At 48.6% G+C, this 21,351-nt stretch overlaps 1 protein-coding gene across 2 annotated transcripts in view; it reads left to right on the plus strand.

The window, feature by feature from the left end:
- Positions 1 to 21,351, plus strand: part of ADCY2 (adenylate cyclase 2) — a 394,262-nt gene that overhangs the window by 367,165 nt on the left and 5,746 nt on the right. For both annotated transcript variants that reach the window (XM_032415329.1, XM_032415327.1), the window contains exons 21-23: positions 4,967 to 5,113; positions 6,702 to 6,809; positions 18,144 to 18,258. In XM_032415329.1, the coding sequence (XP_032271220.1) occupies positions 4,967 to 5,113; positions 6,702 to 6,809; positions 18,144 to 18,258 (370 nt within the window). The remainder of the gene's footprint in view (positions 1 to 4,966; positions 5,114 to 6,701; positions 6,810 to 18,143; positions 18,259 to 21,351) is intronic.

The raw sequence follows: 21,351 nt of genomic DNA on the forward strand, positions 1-21,351 counted from the left end.
CCTCTTCAGTCCGCCTGTGCTCCCAGCGTGTGGGCAGAGCCACTGTGCGTGTCTGCAGGCGCCTCTTCCTTCCCTCGGGACGTGCTTAGCACTTCTGCAAGTTTCTCCGTCCCTCAGCTGCCCAGGGTCTTGGCCAGATCCAGGCTACAGGCCATTCAGGCTCGGGGAGGAGCTCTGTGTGCCTGGACCCGAGCCCTTGAAACTGCCATGTTGTAGCAGGAACGTTTCGAGAGGCCTCTTGAGCAGACATCAAAGCTAGCTTTCATCACTTGTTGAAAAGACCACATTTGGTTGCCGAATGGAGTCTCCAGGTGGTAAGGATGGCTTGTGATGCTGAGCCAGGCAGCCTCATTGCGGGAGAGCTGAGGCTTGATCTAAACAGGACCCAGATGTCCCTGCAGGGATGTGGGGATTCACCCGGTGCCCAAACAGCACCGTCCTTCCCGGCTGTGAGCCCCTGCCGCCGTCACCCCTCCAGCCAGACCCCTCAACCATGTTCCTTGTAGAGTCGGGCTAGAATGCCGTCCAGCTTGTCAGAGAAGCTTTTGTGCTGTCTAATCACTTGACTCCCCTGAATAAATTAGGGCATTTAAATTAGGGCATAATAAATTAGGTGACAACTGGGGGCACAGGTGCTAAATGGTTAGCACATAGGTCAACTGGGGGTGGGGGGGAGTGGGGGATGGGAGGTCCTCCTGGCTAGGAGTTTGGAAACTGAGTGCTAGTGGCAGTTCTGAACATTTTCTAGGACACCAAGCAGAGCTGTCCACGCCTGGGCCTGAGCAGCACCAATCACACTTTGTTCTCTTGTTCTCTTCACTTGCTCTCTCTCTCCAAGTAGACCCTGTGCTCCCTAAGGCAGGGCTTGTGGTGTTCATCTGCGGGTCCTAACATGTGGCCTGGACCCTAGCATGCAGCGGGCCCCCAGGAGAGAGGGGCGGTGTGTGTGTGCGCGTGCACACACACACACCAGATGCTAAAGTCAGTTTCAGCCTGTGCCACACAAGCGGGACCTCCCTGGTTCCAGAGGGGGCACTAAACCATTTGTTCATTTACAAATGCCCTTCCTGAAAACTGGTTGCGTGATTCTCAACCCTTCCCTAGAAGGAAGCGTAGGAATGGGCAGGAGGTTGGAGGCTGGAAGAGGGGTGCTGGCAGCCCCCCAAGGATTTTCCCTTCACCTCTAGCCTTCTGCATGGGCAGGAACCTGCCATGTGTACCCTATGCTAGAGCCACTGAGTGGTATCCTGGGAAGACACCTACCTCTGGGGGATACAGGTGACAGGCAGGTCCCTGACAAGGAGAAAATGCAGAGGGCAGGGACTAATTGAAGTTTCTGGGCCGAGAGAGCTAGGGGTGTGGGTGGGGGTATAACTGTCCGGGCTTGGGAGGGCAAAGGAGGCTGAACACTGCTCAGGGACAGAGCGAGGGAAAGACCGCTGGCATAGGGTTCTTTGAGATGCTGTTCTTCAGAGCCACCTGGAGGGGTGAACAGGCCCCAGCAGAGAAGCTGTAAGAATAGCCAGAGAGCCTGGGGCAGAGAGTGGTCGCAAGCAGGAGGGAGTGTATTGTCCACAGCAAGGGAACCTCAGGTGGGATGTTCAGTGATGGAGGAAGCAACAGGGAGTCTTCAGTCACCCATGGCAATGTCCGCCAGGCGTGAGTGCCCTAGGAGCATGATGGAGTCAATGGAGCGCTTTCCTGCTCCATCAGACACTTCCTTCTCTCCCTGGCCTGCAACCCTGGAGGTCTGCAAAGCCTGACTAAGCAAGCTGGGGAGGGTCAAAGTAGAAGCAGGAATAGAGAGAGTGTAGAAGCCAATCGCGCCCCTTACCCCCTCCCCCAGGCCCCCCCACTGCAGCAGCCTCATGCTGCCGAAGGAGAAGAGCCCCACATTCAGCCAGGTTCCAAGTTCTGGGCACTTTAATTACTGACAAGAGGACTTGAATCACCCAATAGTGACAGAAAGGGCCATGGGGTTGTCCCAAGTCTTTGTCCAGGGTTGGATTGGGTAGGAGAACGGGTCTCACTCAGCAGACTAAAAGGGGCAGTGGGCACAGAGATGCAGTTCTGTGATTATTTTTTAATTACTTGAGCTTGTCTGGCAGAGTGGTTACGTGTGAGCGAGTGTTGAAATGACGCCTAAGGTTATTTCTAACTCCAAAGCTCGGGGATACCTTCTGGCAGCTGTGTGCCCAACGAGAGTCACCCATTCTAGACTTTGAATTCCAAAATCTCCTCAAAGGCTGCCCACTTGCCCTACCCCCATGCCCGGATCCTCTAGAAATCTGAAACAAGTACAGGCCATCAACCAATCAGCTTGTGGTCCTCTCTGGCCCCCAAGCCCAACCCAAAGACCTGAGGGAGCCTCTCATGAGTTTAGGGTATGGTTCTAAGCCCTGCACATTTCACTGGCTCCAGGGAATTTATGAGGCTTCCCATTGGTGAAGTTTCCCTGTTTCTCAAGAATAGTCCTTGAGCCCTGAATCAGAGACCACGGGGCCAGAGATGCATGCTCATCCTTGGTGTTTCCCCAAAGGTTCCAAGTGACTGATCTGTAGAGAGAGTGGGTGAGTGGTTTGCAGCCCAGGCCCCCAGCAGCACTCACCACCTGCAGAGTGCCCAACCAGGGCTCCAGAGATTAGTCCTGGCCCCGAGGCCAGCTGGGAGCCTTGGTGTGTCACCCCGCTCCGCTGACCTTCCATTTCCTCATTTAGCCTGTGATTCGTAATCCAGCTGCACCGCAGAAGAACCCATGGACCTTTTCCAAAACATGCACATGCTTGGAGCCAACCCCAGGTGACGTTTGGTCAGGGGGAGACCCATTGGTGACCGTCCCATGCATTCCTGTTTGAGGACAGCGGAATGAGATAACACGCCAGACTCCTTCCAACAGATAAACCTTGTTTTATTAGACTCCAAACCAGTGCAGTTAAAATGGACCTTCATCCAAACTGCCAGTCAGTTCAGTTTTGTGTTTCATTGTCTCCCATTTCCGCATGCCCTTGAAGACCTCAGGGGGAAAGGAGAAAGGTAAAGTCACATGACCGGCACATGGTTGGAGGCCCACACCACCCCTCAATCTAAGCAGCATGATCTGTGGTCATCGGGAGATGCAGGTTCACGTGTAAAGTATAGTGTTTATAAGAGTCAAGTGTGCATCAGACTTGGTAACTGCGACCTTGGGCAAGTAATGTAACCACCTTACCCTCAGTCTCCCCTTCTGTACATTGAGGATAATAGTCCCAGCCTCTTAGGAGTGTAGTCAGGGGCAGGTTAATGCCTGTGGCCTATTCAGGCAGCAGGCGTGGAGTCAGTGCTGAGTTTTTCCCGCCTTCCTCTTGTCATCATCATTCCCCAGACGGTCACTCTGGCTAGTGTCAGCAGACAGTGGGGAAATGCAGGGGACAGAAAATAGTTCTTTGTCTTGCAGATGTATTCCTTTTCCTGAGGAGCAGGGAAGTCAGTAAAATATATATTTCTTTTATAAAACTGGCATTTTTAACTAGAACAGGCTTCTAGGGGGATCTCTCTCCCCTGTACCCTGACTCCCCGGCTTCGTCAGCATTACTAGAATCTAAGCTTGGCAGTCACATGTGCCCCATGTTGTCTTCCCAGGACACGAATATTCACAGAAACAACAACTCAGAGAGACAAAGTACAGGTTTGCACAATGGGCCAGCTCAACCATATTGAGAGCCAAGTAGAAAAGAGAAACCTTGATTCCATTGTTCATATATTTTGTGAAGATTGTGAGGCAGGAGCAGAAGGCATTACAGAGTGGTTGGCCCTGAGAATAGGAAGCCGACATGAGTCTAGATTTTTCAGGAAGTGGTTATGACCTTCATGGGTCGCCATTGTCCTGATGTGTTTGTTATGAGACCTCTGTGGGAAAGAATGGTTCTTCTGAGAGGCCACCAAACCTTGGACTTAGAGGGCTCTTGAAGTGCTCTCTCCCTGCTGAGGGACTCATCTGGGTGACCCAGAGAGCAGAGCTCATGATAACGTCCATGCGGAGTGGATTCTCTCGCCCTGACAGGCACACAGGAAGCCCTGGCCACCAGCATTCTTTCTCCACTTGGAGGTTGGCCATCTTGTTTAACAGAATGCTCCTCACAGTCCCTGGTGGAGGGGGTGTTTCCCACACTGCACTGTGCCCACCATGGCACCTGGCCTTCCTGCCTGTGTCGTGTCGCCTGTGGGCCCTGATGAGCCAGCACCAGTGGGAAGACAGCTCTTCACACCCAGGACCAGCCCCTGTGCCCACATAACAGCCCTTCCTTTCTGAAAGTCACTGAACTTGAAGGTTGTATGTTGAAAACATTATTGAAACACCTTAAAATTGTATTGACAAGACACTAATTTTATTCATGTCTACAGATGAAGAACTCTGAGCCTCTTTCTACTTAAAAACAAAAGGCTATCTTGAGTATGAATAAGTAACCTGGAGAGTTTCAGTCGTTCTTTCTGGTGTAATTGAGAAGTACCTCAATGGGTTTCATCTGCTCCTTTCAGGAGACACTAAAGAATAAAATGCATGAAGACCTCAATGCAAAGGATGTAGCCATCACAAGTCATGTTAAACCAATATAGTAGTTTGGGAGATCATTTGTTTGCCTTCAGTAGCTTAAAGGATACTTCTTCCCTAAGCCAGAAGTCTGTGATCTCTCGTCATGGTCTAAGGTAGAGATGGCAGAGAGGATTTTACTGGAAGGACCCCTCCTATTAGCTGAGAGTGGCAGTGGAAGCACTGTGTTGAGGATTCAGAGCCTGCGTCCTGCTCCTTAGAAGCCTTCACCGCCTTCAATGGCCAGGGTCTGGAATGGGCTTGGGGCTGGTATGGGGGAGGTGGAGTGGGGCACTGGGTGATTTCTTCACTGTTTCTAGCATAAAGAAACACTTGCCTTAAGAGCGTGTTCATTGAAAAGATTTTCTAGTGCTCAGCTCTTCCTTTTCTCCTGGGCAGGAGTTATACCACCAGTCCTATGACTGTGTCTGCGTCATGTTTGCCTCTATTCCGGATTTCAAAGAATTCTACACAGAATCAGATGTGAACAAGGAGGGCCTGGAGTGCCTTCGGCTCCTGAATGAGATCATCGCCGACTTTGATGATGTAGGTACTTGAGAATTACCCTTGACAGGTAGGGGTAGCCCCCATCCCACACTTTGGCATTCTTGTGGCCATTGCATTTGAAGTTAGTCCAATCTTGTGGCATATCTTAAAATATGTCTTTTGGAGTAATTTGTGGTTACTGACTAAAAATTAAATTATTTTGCTCTATTATTGTCCTTGACTAATTTTGGAGAGAGAAATACATTTTATGTGTGAGATAGTATGATTCCTAGGAACAAGTACCAAAATCAATATCAATAAAATATCTTTCCAGTGTGCTCATGAATTTTTCTCAAAAGGCTTAAGCTCCAAGAAAAATACTTGCTTATCTCTTGATATAAAAAGAGATAATGGATGTATTTATCATAGTAGATTATTGGCGTGTCTATCTTGGCATACTCCAAGGTCAGAGATCAACTTGAACTGTGCCCGGATGACATGCTTTATTACTGAACAAGCAGTCTGTATGAGGGATAATATATTTTAGAGGGTACAAAGTGTATGTTTCAGAATTTGAAATAGGTGTCATTTTTCAATTTCCAATATTCTGCCTACATAGAGAATAATGTGTTTTGTTTTCTGGTTAAGAACAAACCCGCCTATGGTTTTAAGGGTGTTGATGCTACATCATTCTTACAGATATCAAGCGAAATGTAGCAAAATTGACATACATGCACATAGGTTCACTAGGATCCATGGAACTTTGAAATACAGGGATGAAATTACTGATGTGGTAGGATGGATTCAGGCCAGCCTTCTAAATGTCTTGTGTGACCTGTGCATTTCTCTCTTCCCACCATTGTGACCATGAGGTTGACTCAAGACTTACAGTGAAGGCATGGCAAGTAGAGATTCCCACTGGTATGCCCAAAAGCAGGACTGCCAACAAAGGGTCAGGATGTTCCCAGTCCTCAGTTGGTGCCATTGTCCTCCTGAGCAGATGCAGAGAGAACCTTTCAGAGTTTCCTTCCCTTCCTCTCTCCACCCCTTCTCTTTCCTACAGCTTCTGCTCTTATTTTTACCTATTCTCCATCCCACCTCAAGTCCTAATGTACTTGGATGGGAAGGAGGCCAGTAGGAAGCTGGTAACTGGTACCAGAAACTGGGACAAGAAATATTCAGGTCAGATCTGATGGGGGGAGCCATTCTAGATCATTATTCCCTTTACATCTGGAGCTCAGAGGCAAAAGCCAGTTCTTGGCACTATAATTCGTCATAAATCACCCTCCCCATGCACGGAAGACCTCCCCCACTGAATCATGTTTGTGTTAAGCCTTTCAAACCCAGAGTTGGGAAATTTATTTGAGGCCATTGTCACTTGCATCATAATTTACCCTAGTTCCTTCACTAGCAGATTTTAAAAGGCAATTCATGTTAATTGTAAGTAGACCATTATACTGCATTTCCTTCCAAGGACACACTCTTTGTGGAACATATGAAGTGTTCTTTCTCACCAAAGCCCAAGGTCAAAGTGTGAGTAAGCAGTGGTTGAAATAAGTCATATTCCCACTACTGTGAACTGGAGTTTGAGACTGTCTTTAGAAAGTGCACCAAGGTGAGTCACTGAATGTTTGTCACTGCTTCACAGTTGCTGTCCAAGCCGAAATTCAGTGGAGTTGAAAAGATCAAGACCATTGGCAGCACATACATGGCAGCGACGGGTCTGAGCGCCGTGCCCAGCCAGGAGCATGCCCAGGTACAGACGGACTGACCACACAACAGCACACGGAGCCTCAGCTCCAACCACAGATCCCCCCTGGGGCCCAAACGGCCATGCACTGACTCATAAGCTGCACTGTGTGTACAACCTAAACCTCAGTGGGCAAGACCTAAAAGATGAGAATTCCAGAGGCTTCTGAGGGTCTGTTCATAGTATGAACTCCTTTCTCTGGTCAACAGGGAGAGGAAAAAACAACCTATCTGGTAGCTGCTTGATACCAGATAAATATACAAGAAAGTGTAGAAGATGAGAGCTGTTTCTTTTAGGATGACTCATTAAAAGATGGCTCTTGGTCTTTTGATTAAAAACGATGAGGACAAAAACCAAGCTGACCACCGAAAAATTTGGATGAAAAGGTGGTTTGGGCAAAATTGAGTATCTTCATTCAATTAACTCTAGTTTTGAGGGGGTTTTCTGTTATGTTGTGTTTTGTTTCTGTGTGTGTGTGCACATGAGCGTGTATAGATACGCTGTGTAGTTGTGGTTCAGTAAACAAGACCCCCCCCTTCCTTTTAGGGCAGTGGGCTCCCTGATGGCAACAGGACAGGTTTGCTGTGAGGCAGAGGTGGTGGGTGCAACTCAGAGGAGCAGAACTTACCAGAGCACAGCTTGCTGTGGGCAGCCCGATTCCTCCCAAGAAAAGAAGGGCTGAGCCCATATGCTCTGCTCCCTCTCACACACCCACCTCCCACAGCCTGGATGGAGCGGGGGAGGGACGGAGAAACAGCGGCGTGCTGAACACAGCTGCCTCTGCTCTTTTTCCTCACTATTCATGGGCAGAGACTGGAACGTGAACCATCTGACTCAGAGTTAACGCTAGCAGGTTTCCAAGTGAATGGGGTAATATGTATTCCATTTGCTCTTCTCCTTGGGTGTTTGCTTCCAGATTATTATTTTTTTAATGGGTAGGCATTACTTTAGTAATAAGGAAAAGTAAAATAAATGAGCAATAAAAGAAACCTTAGAAGAGTCTTACCTTGGGTTCTGAGCAGTGCCCTCCCAAGCCATCTTGGTGCCAGAGGCGGAAGGAGAAATGTGCAGCCCTGCACAGGTGGTATTGTATATTTTTAATGGTTGGATTTTTATTGACAGAACATTAAATATTGGAAAAACTATTAGAAAATTGTAAAATAAGAGGTATGAAAATGTATAACATTATTTTAATTTTAAGTACCTTATTTATACCAAAAACAGAACTGATGATAATTTTATTTTCCTGGTTTTAATGGAAGCAAACTTACACTTTTTGAGCACCTTTAATGTTATGGGAAAAGATAACCATTAAAAAAATAATATAAAATCTTATATATAGGAAGGGACATTTCTCCCCTTTCCTGAGGCTGTGAGGTGTTTGGCACTTAAGCATTTAGTCAGTTGGGCCGCCGTAACAGAACACCACAGACGGAGGGGCTCAAAGGGCAGACATGGATTGTCTCGTGGTTCTGGAGGCTGCAGGTCAGGATCAAGTTCCTGCAGGATACAGGGGCTGGTGAACTGTCTCTTCCTTCTGGTAAATGGCCCCCTTCTAACTGTCCTCACAGGGCAAAGAGAGAGAAAGAGATCTTGGGAGGGAGGGTTTATTGAAGGCTTCACGATAGGAATTTTGGCGGGAAACAATTCATTCCACATACTAACCTTTATTTAAATTTTTGATATTTTAGTTCATTCTGGATTTTTGTGCATTAATTTTTATTTTCAAAATATTGCATGAGGATGTCATTTATCATGATTGTTGTGCTTTTTGGTGCCTCCTGAAATTCTGTGCCTGAGGGGAGTCCCCCACTCACCTCACCTAACCCCAGCCCTGCTTCTGAGGCCTCTCCAGCCAGTCTCCCCTGGTGAGCCATTTAGGGCACTTGACCTGACTGCACCCACTCCAGACCTTAGGTCGCCGATGGCCACTTATCGATCCCTTGGTGGGGCCTCAGAGCAGAGATTCTCAGAGACGCTGCCACGTGAAGAGCCGCTCAGCATTGGGTGTGTGGGGTGGGCACATCCCCCATTGTCCCCTAAAGCTGAACGTGTTGGACTCTGCCTCCTCCAGACCCTGGCTCTTCAACCAGTGTCTCTCCCTTCCCTCAGGCACACTCTGTAGACCGAGAGTCCTCATCCACCACCTCTACTCTGCACCTCCCCCTTCCTCCCTCACCCTCACCAACACTGACACCACAAATCCTACTCTTGAAGATCAGGAAGCACTTCCACATTCCAGAATCCAAGTCGGGTTGCGTGCTCTGAGCTCTCGTTCTCGGAGTCCTGTCTGCAGCCTCTGATCGAGCTGGTGGTCACCTTCACCTAGGAGCCCCTCCTCCTTAGCTTCCGGTCCTTCGCTGGGCTGCCTGTTGCCTGTGGTACCTCTCTGGGGGACACCGTCCGTGTTCTTTCCCTGACACCTCCTCTCCTTCAGGGGCCTCACCTAAGACTCGACCCATGAATCATCCCCTCTACATAGTCAGCCCCTGCCAACACCATCATCGCCCATCCTGACCATGGGGCCAGGCCTACATTCCCGGCTCTCCATGGACAGCCAGTTTCCGACACCCTCATCTTCTGGTGTGGTGTTCCCCCAAAATCCCCAGCAGGGGGCGCTGTGCACAGAGTTGACCTGGGTTTGTTCAGTGGAGGATGGAACATGTGCCCACCTTACTGCCCAGACAGCATTTCACTTCCTTCCCTATGTTTTACAGACCTGCTACTCCTGATAGAAACCCTCTCCTTTTCCCCCCTGACGTTTGTGAACACTTACTAAATGCCTCCTGAGTCTGCTTTTAACAACCTAAGAGATCCTCCCCCAACAACCACCCATGTCACAGATGGAGAAGGGGAAACTGAGGCACAGAAGTGAGAAGTAACGGGCCCAAGGTCAAAGAGAGAACAAGCAGCGAGAGAGCAGGGCTGCCTGCTCCAGGGCAGGGCTCACCTGCTGGTCCGGAGCTCTGGTCCATCAGCTCCTTCCCCAGCCCCTCCTGCACCGCGTTCACATCTGTGCCGAGTTCCTATCGGCACAACTCAGTCCCTGCGCCTTCCTGCCTGAGCTTGGCACACCTATCCCGGCCCGCGTGCCCCATCCCTCCTGCCCTCAGCCTCCGCCGCCACGAAACCGACCTTCTTAGCTACCCGTGGGCTGCTCCCTGACTTCTTCCCAGTCACCACTCCGTTCATACGTGACTGTTTACCGTATGGCAGAGCGGAAGGAGCGTGACTTTCAAGCGAGACCACTCACAACTTGCTGTAATAGCTCAGCTTTCTACACTCCAGTTTCCTTACGTCAAATGGGGAGCATACCCGTTTCATAAGGCTATTGGGAAGACTGCATTAATATGCAAAATACTCCATGGCCAGAGCAGGTAATAAAAATGCTAATAGCCATAATAATAATACAGTTGTGACTTGTACACTGTTTTGCATATTGATACCATTGCTCCCTCCAATAGAACAGATATAAGGGTTTGGGACATAAATGCAGTAGGATATGTCATCACGTCCATGCGGGGAGCTCACTCAGAAGGAGCTATTTTTATGTAGGGCATTTAATTCGATCTCGGGAAGGTCATCTTAGAAATACTTTGAAGTGCAGTGCAAGTCTTCTGCAAGGAAAGTACATTACGTTTGATTGGGGTGGGGGGCACAACACACTTGATACATATCAAAGAAATGAATGTCTCTTCTGCCTTTTGTAACGTACCTGTAACTTATCTACTTGTTTTTCTAGTTCTAAGCCAAAAAAAACCTTTCTATTCATTGTTCAGCCACATATTTAGTTTGACAACAAAAGACATTCAATTTGCAAAATATATTGGGTTTATCAAGGATTAATGTGCTTTTCTTAAATCCAAGAAGAGGCAAAGTTACCTGGATGAAAGCCTTTTGAAATTTAGCTCACGTTCCTAAGTACCTCCTCATTTTCTCCCTGTACGCATAGCAACCTGTCCACACCTAGCCAGAGCAGGGCTGTTACGTCTGTCTTCGTTTTGCTTCGTTTGTATTTTTTAAATGAAACAGTGCATTCTCATTTTAAGCTCGAAGACAACATGACTAAATGGTTGGTTGCATTATGCATAACAACTGACTGTTGTTTTCAAAAAGAAGCAGGCGCTTGTCAAAAAGTGAAACCTTAGATGGAGAATGGGCTGGTGTTCTAACCCCACTCATACCTCCATGAACGCGCGCCTGAGGAACACATGAGCTGTGACGGAAGCGGGCAGCCCTTCCCTTCGCTGCCAGGACCCCCCCCTTCCAGGCCCCACAGCTGCAAAGCCCCCTGCTTATCCTTGCCATGGCCTTCACACTGGAATCCGTGAGAGCAGATTGTGGTTACAAGTATGTTTTTCTTGACTTACAGAGTATTATTTTTAGAAAAGGATATTTCACTTAAAAAAAAAAAAAAGATCATTTCTCCTGAAAATTGGTACTTATCTACCTGATCTTCATCCCTGATGACAACAATCAGCAGCTGGGACACAGAAGTAGCTGCTTCATTTAGACCCGGCGTGTTCTCCGCACCGTCCACCCTACTCCCTGTGGCCTCATTCCCTCCGCCTCACCCTGGAGCCTCACCACTCCACCTCTGAGGGGCTCTACGGGCCGTATCCTAGAGGAAGTCCATCCTGCATGCCCTAATCAATGATCGGGGTTTCTCTGGTCTTAGCAATTGTGTACATGGTTCTGATCTTTGTCAAACAAATATTATTAAGAACTTAGATAAGTTGAACCCAAAACACAGGAATGAAAACTTTCACTGAAATTCCTGCTTTGATTATGTTATTGCCGTAATAAGCCCGACCTTTAGCTCATATTCACAGTCTCAAGGAGATTGATACCCATGGCCAGCAACGCTTTGAAAAGAATTATTTTGTGGAACCAGAAAAAACAGGGGGAGGGAAGAAGCAGAGAGGCAGGAGGTGCTGGGAAGATCTTACTCTTCACTGTGGTAGGAGGACTAGTGCTTTTTAAAATTTTATATGGCTTTTGTAGTCTTATTCTCTTTTTAATTATTCTATTTAATTATTAGTTTTACGTAAAAATTACCTGATTTTAAAAGCATTTAAAAGTAAATGTAGTAGTTTGTTTTATTTATTATATCCAAACAAATGCACCAGCAGACCCAGGGCCATAGCTTGAGGGTCGTTACTAAGCACCGTCTTTTGCTCCATCCGGTTCCTGCGGAGTCTGCCCTGTAGAGACACCGCTGCTGCCAGCTAGCACAAACCTTTCTCCTTTATTCGGCTCCCTCCGTCCCCCAGATCAGATCCCAGGCTCCATGGGACCCACCCACGAGATTCCTATACTCGCTCACCCTGTGTATTAGCGAAACTGAGCTTCCAGCAAAGCAATGAGCAATAAGCATTTCCCATCCGCACTCACGGACTCGGGTTAATGGCTCCGTCTCTGGCTCGGCTGTTCTAGATTTTATTTAGCTAGTAGGACATCTGGCAGATGTTTTCTTTCCCCACCGTGGCAGGTGCCAGGTACCTGCTCATGACTGCCCTCCGGAGTTCACAGTCCTGGAAAGGGGACTGAGAAAAGTTTCAGAGCTGGGGAACATGGAATATTGGAGGCAATTTTAGCTGCCCTAACAAACTGCCAGAGACTGGGTGACAGACAACGTTTATTTCTCACAGTTCTGGAGGCTGGTCTGTCCGAGGCCAAGGTACCAGCAGATCGGGTGTCTGGTGAGGACCCTCCTGCTGGTTTGCTGATGGTGTCTCCTTGCTGTGTGTCACCTGGTGGAAGGCAGGGAGAGGAAGCAAGCTCTGCCCAGCCCCTCCTGGTAAGGGCACTAACCCCATCATAAGGGCTCCCCCACGTGACCTAACCACCTCCCAAAGGCCCCACCTCCTAATCCATCACATTGGGGATCAGGCTTCAACATACACATTTTGAGGGGACACAAACATTCAGTGCGTAGCAGAGGGACTCTGCCAGATTGACTAGGGAAGAAGTGAGGAGTCACTCTGAGACCTTCTGCCACGGTTTCATAGTAGCTAAAGCACACTTTGAAACTAATAACCGTAGTTCCTTTTACTGGAAAAGGAGAAAATAGTTCAGGTCTCTGCTGTGCATTTTTGTACAAACACCAGAGCTCCCATGATGTGTTGTAAGCAGAGAGAAATGTCTTCCTACTTTCATGCTCCTGACGGGAAGCTGAAGACGGAAGGAAACGAGACTGTTACTCTTCACGAAATATACTGCGAATCTCAAAGACTCAGGAAATGTCAGACACTCAGGTCATTGTCAAAGCCGTACATCTCTGTAGGATGCTCCGTGTGTGCACAGGGAGAAAGTTCTAAACTGGGGCCTGAGACAGTTTCTGACTGACATTTTCCTCCTAGCTGCTTTTCACGTCAAGCAGAGTGACATGCTTCTCTAAACCATCATTAAAGGAACGGAATAAATCCTGAGCCCCAGGGATACAGGCTGAATTCACTTCACCGCCTCATTTCACCCTGCCCACAACCCTGGGGGATAGGCGGTTATCGTCCATCACAGATGAGGAAACTGGTGCCCAGAGAATTTAAGTGACTCAGCCAAGGCCACACAGCTGATGGTTATAGGACCTGGGGCTGAACCCAAGGTTGCCTGACTCAAAGCTCTTGGCACGTATTTGGGGGAACTTCCTGCCTTTGGGCCAGTAGTGGTCAGAGTGTAAACCACAGTCCTGGGAAAGTAAAGGAAGAAGTGAGCGGCAGAAGCGAACCCATGGGAGGCGGACTTAGGAGCTGAGGGGTGGGGGGAGGGGCACAGAAGGCCAGGCTGCCAGCATCTCAGGCTTCTGAGACAGAGATTTGCAATTGATGATGCCATTAGCAAAGCACAAGAGTCAAGAGTGAGAGCTGTCTTGTGGAAGGTAAAATAATAATATTAGTTTTAGATACACAGTTTGAGTGTGCACTAAGATATCCAAGTACAATTCCAGCCAACCACATGGCGAGTTCCAGAGCCATTAATGAGCAGTTCCTGGGGATGGCTCCCCATCAGCTGAATATCTCTTAGACTCATCATCCAATGCCCCTGCCACCATTTACCAGCAAGACGATCAAGGAAAACTGCTTACCTATTTGTCTACCTGTTTGTGCATATTTCACGTAAATCTGTCCGTGAGGAAGCTCACAAAAATGAATGCAATGCGAAAGGTTTAACAATTAATAAACTAAAGTGGAAGGAAAGTCAAAGACGAGATGCGAAGTTGAGGACGATACACAAAATGCAAACAGCCAAGGTCCAAACACGTTCTAGACGCGCGCAAGGAGCGGGGCAAGATGGCAGCTAAGACGGGACCTGGAGTCAGACACCTGGTTTGCCGCTTACACAAGTTTTTAACAATCCGGGGTCTCCCTTTCCCCATCTGCATAATGGGGATGAAGACAGGAAGTCCTTCATGGGCTCACTGTGAGGATTAAATACATACATGCGCACACTGTTGCTCTAATTGTTCGGAAATGTCCAGCAGCCAGCACAAGTATGTGTCCCAGTGTTCATAGGGACGATCGTGTCCCTCATTCGTTCATATTTCTAAAAACCAGGTCTGTCGAGTACGAGCCCTCATAACCATGACGATGGGTCCACTGGGAGCCATGTGCTTGGTAACTAACTTCCTCTTGGAAAATGGTTTAAAATGTGAGGGTGGGGGTGGGGGGGATGCCTGCTGGGACATCCCGAAATGTGCATTTTAATAAAATACTTTCTCTGTAAAGTGAGATCGGTGGGAAAGAGTGAGAGCCCACCTGAATCCAAGTTCAGGGGATTTAGAGGGGACCACAGATGGCCTAGCAGTCAGGCCGTTCTCCGTAAGTACTTTTTCATGCCTTGGAGTTTTGGTTAACACTGGGAAGTTCTGAGTCCCAGTCGTGCCCTCTGATAGGTACCTGACACTCAGATGTTTGGAGCCACCACGTGAGAGCCAATCTTCAGCCTGTGATGATCAGCTCACCTGGGAGAGAGAAGACCTTCCCTTTAGAGAACTGTGAGGTCGCATCGGATCTCCCAGGGGAGAATGCTCCTAGGCAGCAGTTCTAAACCTTCAGCATCAGACAGATACCACCACAGCAGGTGCTCAGCGGGTATTTGATGGGTGGGAAGAACGGCAAGGAGGAAAGAGGAGAGGTCAAGAGAGGAGGCGTATGTTAATTTCAGCCTAAAGAATTATCTCAGTGTTTACCAGTCACTTGGGTTATAAAATGACCTCGATAAACATACATTTCCTTTAAGCGGCGTTCCTTGCTGGCGGAATTTCCAAAGCAAACAGCTTCCAGGATGTGTTCCGGGGCTCGGAATGCATCTGCTCGCCGTGTCACTGGAAGTCGGTTAAATATTTGGAGACATCTAACAGAAATCATTTGGATCATGGGAGAAAGAGCTGCTTTACACTGTCATCAAATATGTATCAAAAACTCAGTTATAAGGACTTTTTGAAATGAACTGAGCTCTTCTAAAGACTGAGCATAATTTTTTCCAGGACTTACTAAGCCCCAGTGAGTTACTGACGTTGGATTTAAACCCCACTCCCAGAACTCAGTCTCTTCATTCATCACTGAGGTCATGTAAACCTCCAGCTTAAGCCCACTGCGTGAAAACAGATCGGGTGATAATTTATCGGGGAGGGAAGCTCATTCGCTGTGTCATGGTTCGGTAGGAAGCAAACCATTTCCACCCCCTGGCAGATCTGTGCTCCTTGCTGGGACAGTTGTGATGTTAGTGACACGGGATTCTGCCTGTTGATTTCACAGTTCGTGCTCCCTGTTCAGGAGCACGATGTTTCCAGAGGATGCATGAACCTCCAAATCACGCCTGCCCCGGGGGTCATGAGACAGGAAATATTGGGGAGCTCTGATGGAAGAGCAATGCTGTCTTAAGAAATGACTCTGCATTTTCTCCGACATTAGCTGACAGTCTGCCCTGTAGTTCCAACTGTTTAAGTTGTTTGGATTTTCTCGCACAATTTGAAGTTGAGGATTTATGGCGCCAGTAACATTTCGTTGGTCTTTCTCTAGAATGATAGAATTTATGTGAGGAGAGGAAGAACTTCCTCTCTGAACCGGAAATGTACTGTCTCTTCCCTGCTCACGTTTGTATTACTGAGCGCAGTGGTCTCAGGAGGGGAGGCATTTTGCCCCCGAGGGGACATTGGGGCATCGCCTGGAGACATTTTTGGTTGTCATTCCTGGGAGGCGGCCGTCCTGTCACTCCTGGCATCTGTGGGTGGAGGCCGGGGCAGGGCGGCCCCCAGGACAAGGAATGATCTGGCCCAGGTGTCAGCAGTGCCCACGTCGAGAGACTTGCCTAGTGCTACCCTTCCTGACTCCCGTCACTGAAACGCTGTGTGGATTCCTGGAATAACTCGTTGACGTTCTCCTTTCTCCTTTGGCCATGGCTTTCCCCACCTCCCTGTCACCTCAAATATGGTGGATATGCCCACTGTCTCCACCATCCTCTTCCCTCATCCCTACTGAGAGCCTCAGAGCTGGCTTTTATCTCCGCCCTGTGTGGAGGATGCTCCCCTCCCCATTCACCCAGGACCTCCCCTTTGGCCTTCTGGAGAGCTCTCTTTATCTCTGATTGAGCTCCTCTGGGGCCCAGCGGGACTGAACACTTGTCCTGGAAGTCAACAGTGTGAGCTCCACAAAGGCCCACCTCTCCAGCTCATCTCGCAAGGATTCCCAGTGTCCTTACTGGTTCCCTCTTTTCTTCCCCAGCCGGGTGAGGATGATCCCCCAGTCCCCGCTGTGTGCTCTTCTTCCCTTGGAGCTCTCTCCCACTTCAGTGGGTGTGTGAATGGCCCCTCCTGGGTGTATGCCCCCCCAGTGAGCATCCATTGGCTTTGACCTCCCACCAAAGCTCGTCAATGCTCTTTGTTCCTCCAAGACATTTCCTCTTGGCTACCTGACAGGCAGTTGAAGAGCCGTCTCTCAATAACCAGGTGCCAGGTGCTTCTCCTGACCGCATACTTCCATGTTGTGGAGGCACGGATTAATAGAAGACAGTCTCTGCTCTTGGGGAGCTCACAGACTAGTGAGGGAGATGAGAGACCACACTGATTCTAGTGCTGAGACGGATGCCTTGGAACCACAAGCCCCAGATGCGTGGGCAGGCCCACCGGACGGGGCTGGGACTCCAGTGTCACCCCACATCCCAGTGCACCCAATCAAGTATCGGGGCAGCAGGAACCTTCAGGACATGGAAATACATTTTATGAATTATATACATATACTAATAAAGAATCTGTGTTTAAAATGTAACCAAAAATAGAAATTTTAGAAAGATGATCTTCAAAAGGAATTACAAATATAATAGGTGCCAGAAAATCATAGTAAATGTAAATGAGTAACAGAAATAAAAGTATAAATTAATAGTAAATAGGATAGAAATCTCCACTTACCTTCATTGGAAACCTTGAACTTGTCCTTTTCTTCTGCTCTATATGTATGATGACTATTCCTCAAGGGATGATAAATCGCCCAGACAGTAAAGGCAGGAAATTGTTGCCCCCCTCCCCCCCATATTAGTTGGCTAGGGCTGCCGTAACAGAGGCTTAAACAACAGAAATCTATTGTCTCCTGGTTCTGGAGACTGGAGGTCAGAGGTCGAGGCGCTGATGGGGTTGGTTTCTTCTGAGGCCTCTGTCCTTTCTGTGTAGATGCGTCTTCCCCCTGTGTTTCCATGTTGTCTTCTCCCTGTGTCTGAGTCTTAATCTCCTTTTTATAAGGACACCAGTCATACTGGATGAGTGATCTAATGACCCAGTTTAATCTTAATCCCCTCTTTAATGATGGAGGTAAGAATCTCCAAATAAAAATTCTGAGGTATCGGAGGTTATGAATTTGGGGAGGACACAGAACACCCCTCTCCTATGGGGGCAAAAGGAAGATGTGGTACTTCCAGAACTGGGGTGAGCTGTGGTGGGTGTGGAGTGGGGAAGAGGAGGAATGGACCCCGGCCCTCTCCCCGGCGCCCCCTGACCCTCCCTGACCCCTCCCACTGGTCAGTCCAACAGGAAGCCAGAGCCCAGCGGAGGAGGGGGGAGATGGGTGTGAGGGGCAAGTGGAGAACCAGGAGCCAGCTCTCCTCACTGCATCTTCTGTTGGCAGTTTCTGTCTGGGTATTCCGTGTCTTCTAGTGTCTCAGGTCTCCCCACGGCCGCAAAAAATGAAGTGGGGCACCAGGCCTCCTGGTGATGAGGGTAATCCTCCCAGAACGCCCGCTGCGGCTGTCGCCTCGAGCATGCTTCCTGCCTGGAGCCCGGCCCTGTGACTCAGGGCCCATCCTCCTGCTTGTCGAGCTCTGACCCCCCCCCCCCGGTTTGTTTCTGTTCAGGAGCCGGAGAGGCAGTACTTGCACCTTGGCACCATGGTGGAGTTTGCCTTTGCCCTGGTGGCAAAACTGGACGCCATCAACAAGCACTCCTTCAACGACTTCAAGCTGCGAGTGGGTATGTTGTGTAGGGAGACCCTGAAGGTGGGGGGAGGCATGGCGTGAGGGACGACGTGCTGTAAATGTGGGGGGAGAGCCATGCCAGTGTGTCTTGCGGGCAGGAGGACTGGGTTTGGGGGTGCGGCAGGCTCAGGGAAGTTAGGAGCCTCTGAGACACTTTTGTACAGATTAGAACACAAAACACCCTTTGTTGGACCCAGGCTGTGAGCACTGTGTTTAGGACCATGAGCTGGATTTCAGTCCCACTGCCTCCTCCTTCCAGGTGGGGTCCCTCTGCAAGCCATATATATATATATATATATATATATATATATATATATTTCAAAGGCATCTTAGAATTGTTGAAATAGTCACACACCCCTGGGGGTCACAACCCCCAAGAACCCCAAACACATGTCTCAGGTTCTGAAACAGCCATAGCTTTTCTGATTGAATGTTCAAGTCTAACAGAAAAGGCCAACTTTCTTTAAAATCATTTCTTTAAAATTCTTTAAAATACTTCAAAAATTCTTTCTAAATTTCTTTTAAAAAAATTTCTAGTAAGTTCTCCCCTTACTTTAAGTGGACTCATGAGCATGTTTCATGCTTACTTGCCTTTCTCAAATGTCTCTAAACATAAAAAGTGTGCTTGAAACCATCAGCTTAGCACATAGCTGTCTGGCCATGATTGCCATCATGGCCGTGGCCACTCAGGACGGTGAGAGCTTCTTCGACCATTTTATGTTCCTCTTGGCAACACATTTTGCTTCTTCTGAGAGCAAGTCCACATAGGAGTAGTTCTTGTAATAAATTCCATCTGAATGGCTTTTCATTTCTTTTGCATACAGATGTCCACTTTAAAAACAAAAAAATCCCAGAATTTAGAGCGATTTTTTTCCTTTGCTGTGCATATGTTCTGAATTTAAAACCTGGAAATATTACACATGCCTGGAGCTAAAGGTGACCTCTTTTCTGCTTGCACGTGCTGTTAATTATTGGCACCTGGACACGTTTCCTTCCTACTTTCTCACCTCCAGGCACAGCGGGCCTCTGTGAGGGTGTCACCTTCTCCAGAGGTGAGAAGCGGCCAGGCAGGTGGGGGGCTGCCCCATGGCCTGCTGACCACATCAGATGCAGAGGTGTCCCCTGGACCCTAGAGCCTCTTGATTGTTTTGACAGCTTAGAGAATGAGCTCCTCAAACTTTCAAACTACTCTCATTTAAAAAAAAAAAAAAAAAATCTACGACCTGGCAGCATGACCCGCTCTGTTGAAAAGCATATAGAGACCAAAACAACACTGCCCTTCACTGAAAGGTGAGATGGGCAGCTGCTCACTGCTCACCTGTTACATCCAAAAAAAGCCGTTTTCTTGGTCCAGACCATAACCGTATTTTCCAAATTAATGTAAGTAATTGAATAGACCCTCTTCAATAGGAATTTATTGAGTGCTTACTTTACACTGATTCTTGAATGTACTATTAGTTATAGTATCACCACGCATACCAGCTCTTTTAGATTCCTAAGGAAGCCTAAGCTCAGTGTTTCACCGGCCTCTGCGGCTGCCTTTCCCCACCCCTGGACCTTGCCAAGGGGGCTGCTTCCTGGCCGCACTTGGGTGTGTAGTGCTATCCAGTGGCAGTTCACGGTAGGAACATGGAAGAGTAATATTTCAAAAAAAAAAAAAAATTGATACAAATAAGAGCTGAATTCACTCCTAGCTCCTTTTCTGTGGGTCAGGCTGCAGAATCAGTCGGTTAGCGGGAACCAAAATTCGAGCACATTCCTGCACAGAGATTGACCCCATGCCAGGAATCATCGGCCAGGCTCTCCCCGCAGTGAGAGCCCGGCCCGCCCCCCACGAGGTGCACACCAAGCAGGACTCAGCAGCCAGCAGAAAAGTGATGGCACAGGGGCTTCAGAACACCAGCCAACAGCTGGAATAAATTATTTGAGGGTCTAAAGCAGAGTGTGAGCTCTATTGAGTATTCGGCAAAAGCAAAGCAGAATTTCTTGCTCACCTCTTGCGTACCTTCAAAGATTTTACGGAACAGTGTTCGTACTGTGTTTCCCGCCTACCTCTCCATTGCAAAGAGGAAGCTTGGCCTTAGATCTGTAACAAACCGTACAGGCTAAGCAGTTCGGGAGTGGGAAATGGGATCGCCCAGAAACAGCCTCCTTGATCAATACAAGGTGACTTCTGCAGTGAGGCAGGGGTCCTAGAGCCAGCAGAAAACGTAGGGGGCATAATCAACCAATGTCACTATTTCTATTTCTCTGGCCTTCCTCCACACCACTCCCAGAATACCTGTGGGTCTGTGTGTTTGAACTGATGCTGGGACAAGGACTCATCCTACCTGGTGCACAGGGTGGGGGAGGATCCCGGGCTGCTCTGATTAGCGAGGTTGATCAGACTTACAAGCTTCAGTGCACCCAGAGCTCAGGTGTCTGCACATAATAACCGTGGGTTTATAATCGCAGTTCCTAACTGAGGGGGCAGTCAAGCCACCACCACCTCTGTCAGCGGTGGTCTGGGTGCCTGATTATCCGGGAAGTCACACGGGCAGGCCGGGATGGCAAGAAATGTGTCCTACCAGTGAGGTCTCGGCCAGCTGGGCTGAAGAGTGGCGACTCCTGAGTTTCTCCAGCAAACTGGTGGCTCTCCCTAGGGAATCACAGTTGACGAGGAGGCTTACGCCAGGAGCTGTAAAGAGCCCAGCTACAAGGGGGTCAAGAACCCAAGCAACAAAGCCTGAGAGGCCTCCCACCACTTGTCTGGAGACCCTTTGTGGGTCACACCTGCCCACAAGTGGCCAGCCTGTCTACCCGAAGATCCTTCCAAATACGAGGCTCTTGGGACCCTCCCATGGTCTTATCAGTTGTAGTTTCTAGTGTCAGAATCTCCTCAAATCTGAATCTATATTGCCCATACAAAGATTTGTGGTTGTTTTAATGCCTCCATGGGTAGACTCCCTCACTAACACAGTGCACGTTATGAGGGAGTCCTTTGGAAGGTGGCTTAGCAGTGGAGATCAACAGCACAAACACGTTCTTCTGGAATTCAGTAAACTTGCCACTGGGATGTTACCAAAGGCAACAGCCCTCAAGGTGGGAA

The sequence above is a fragment of the Phoca vitulina genome, unplaced genomic scaffold (assembly GCF_004348235.1).
Source record: "Phoca vitulina isolate PV1807 unplaced genomic scaffold, GSC_HSeal_1.0 scaffold17, whole genome shotgun sequence".
NCBI classification, from domain to species: domain Eukaryota; kingdom Metazoa; phylum Chordata; class Mammalia; order Carnivora; family Phocidae; genus Phoca; species Phoca vitulina.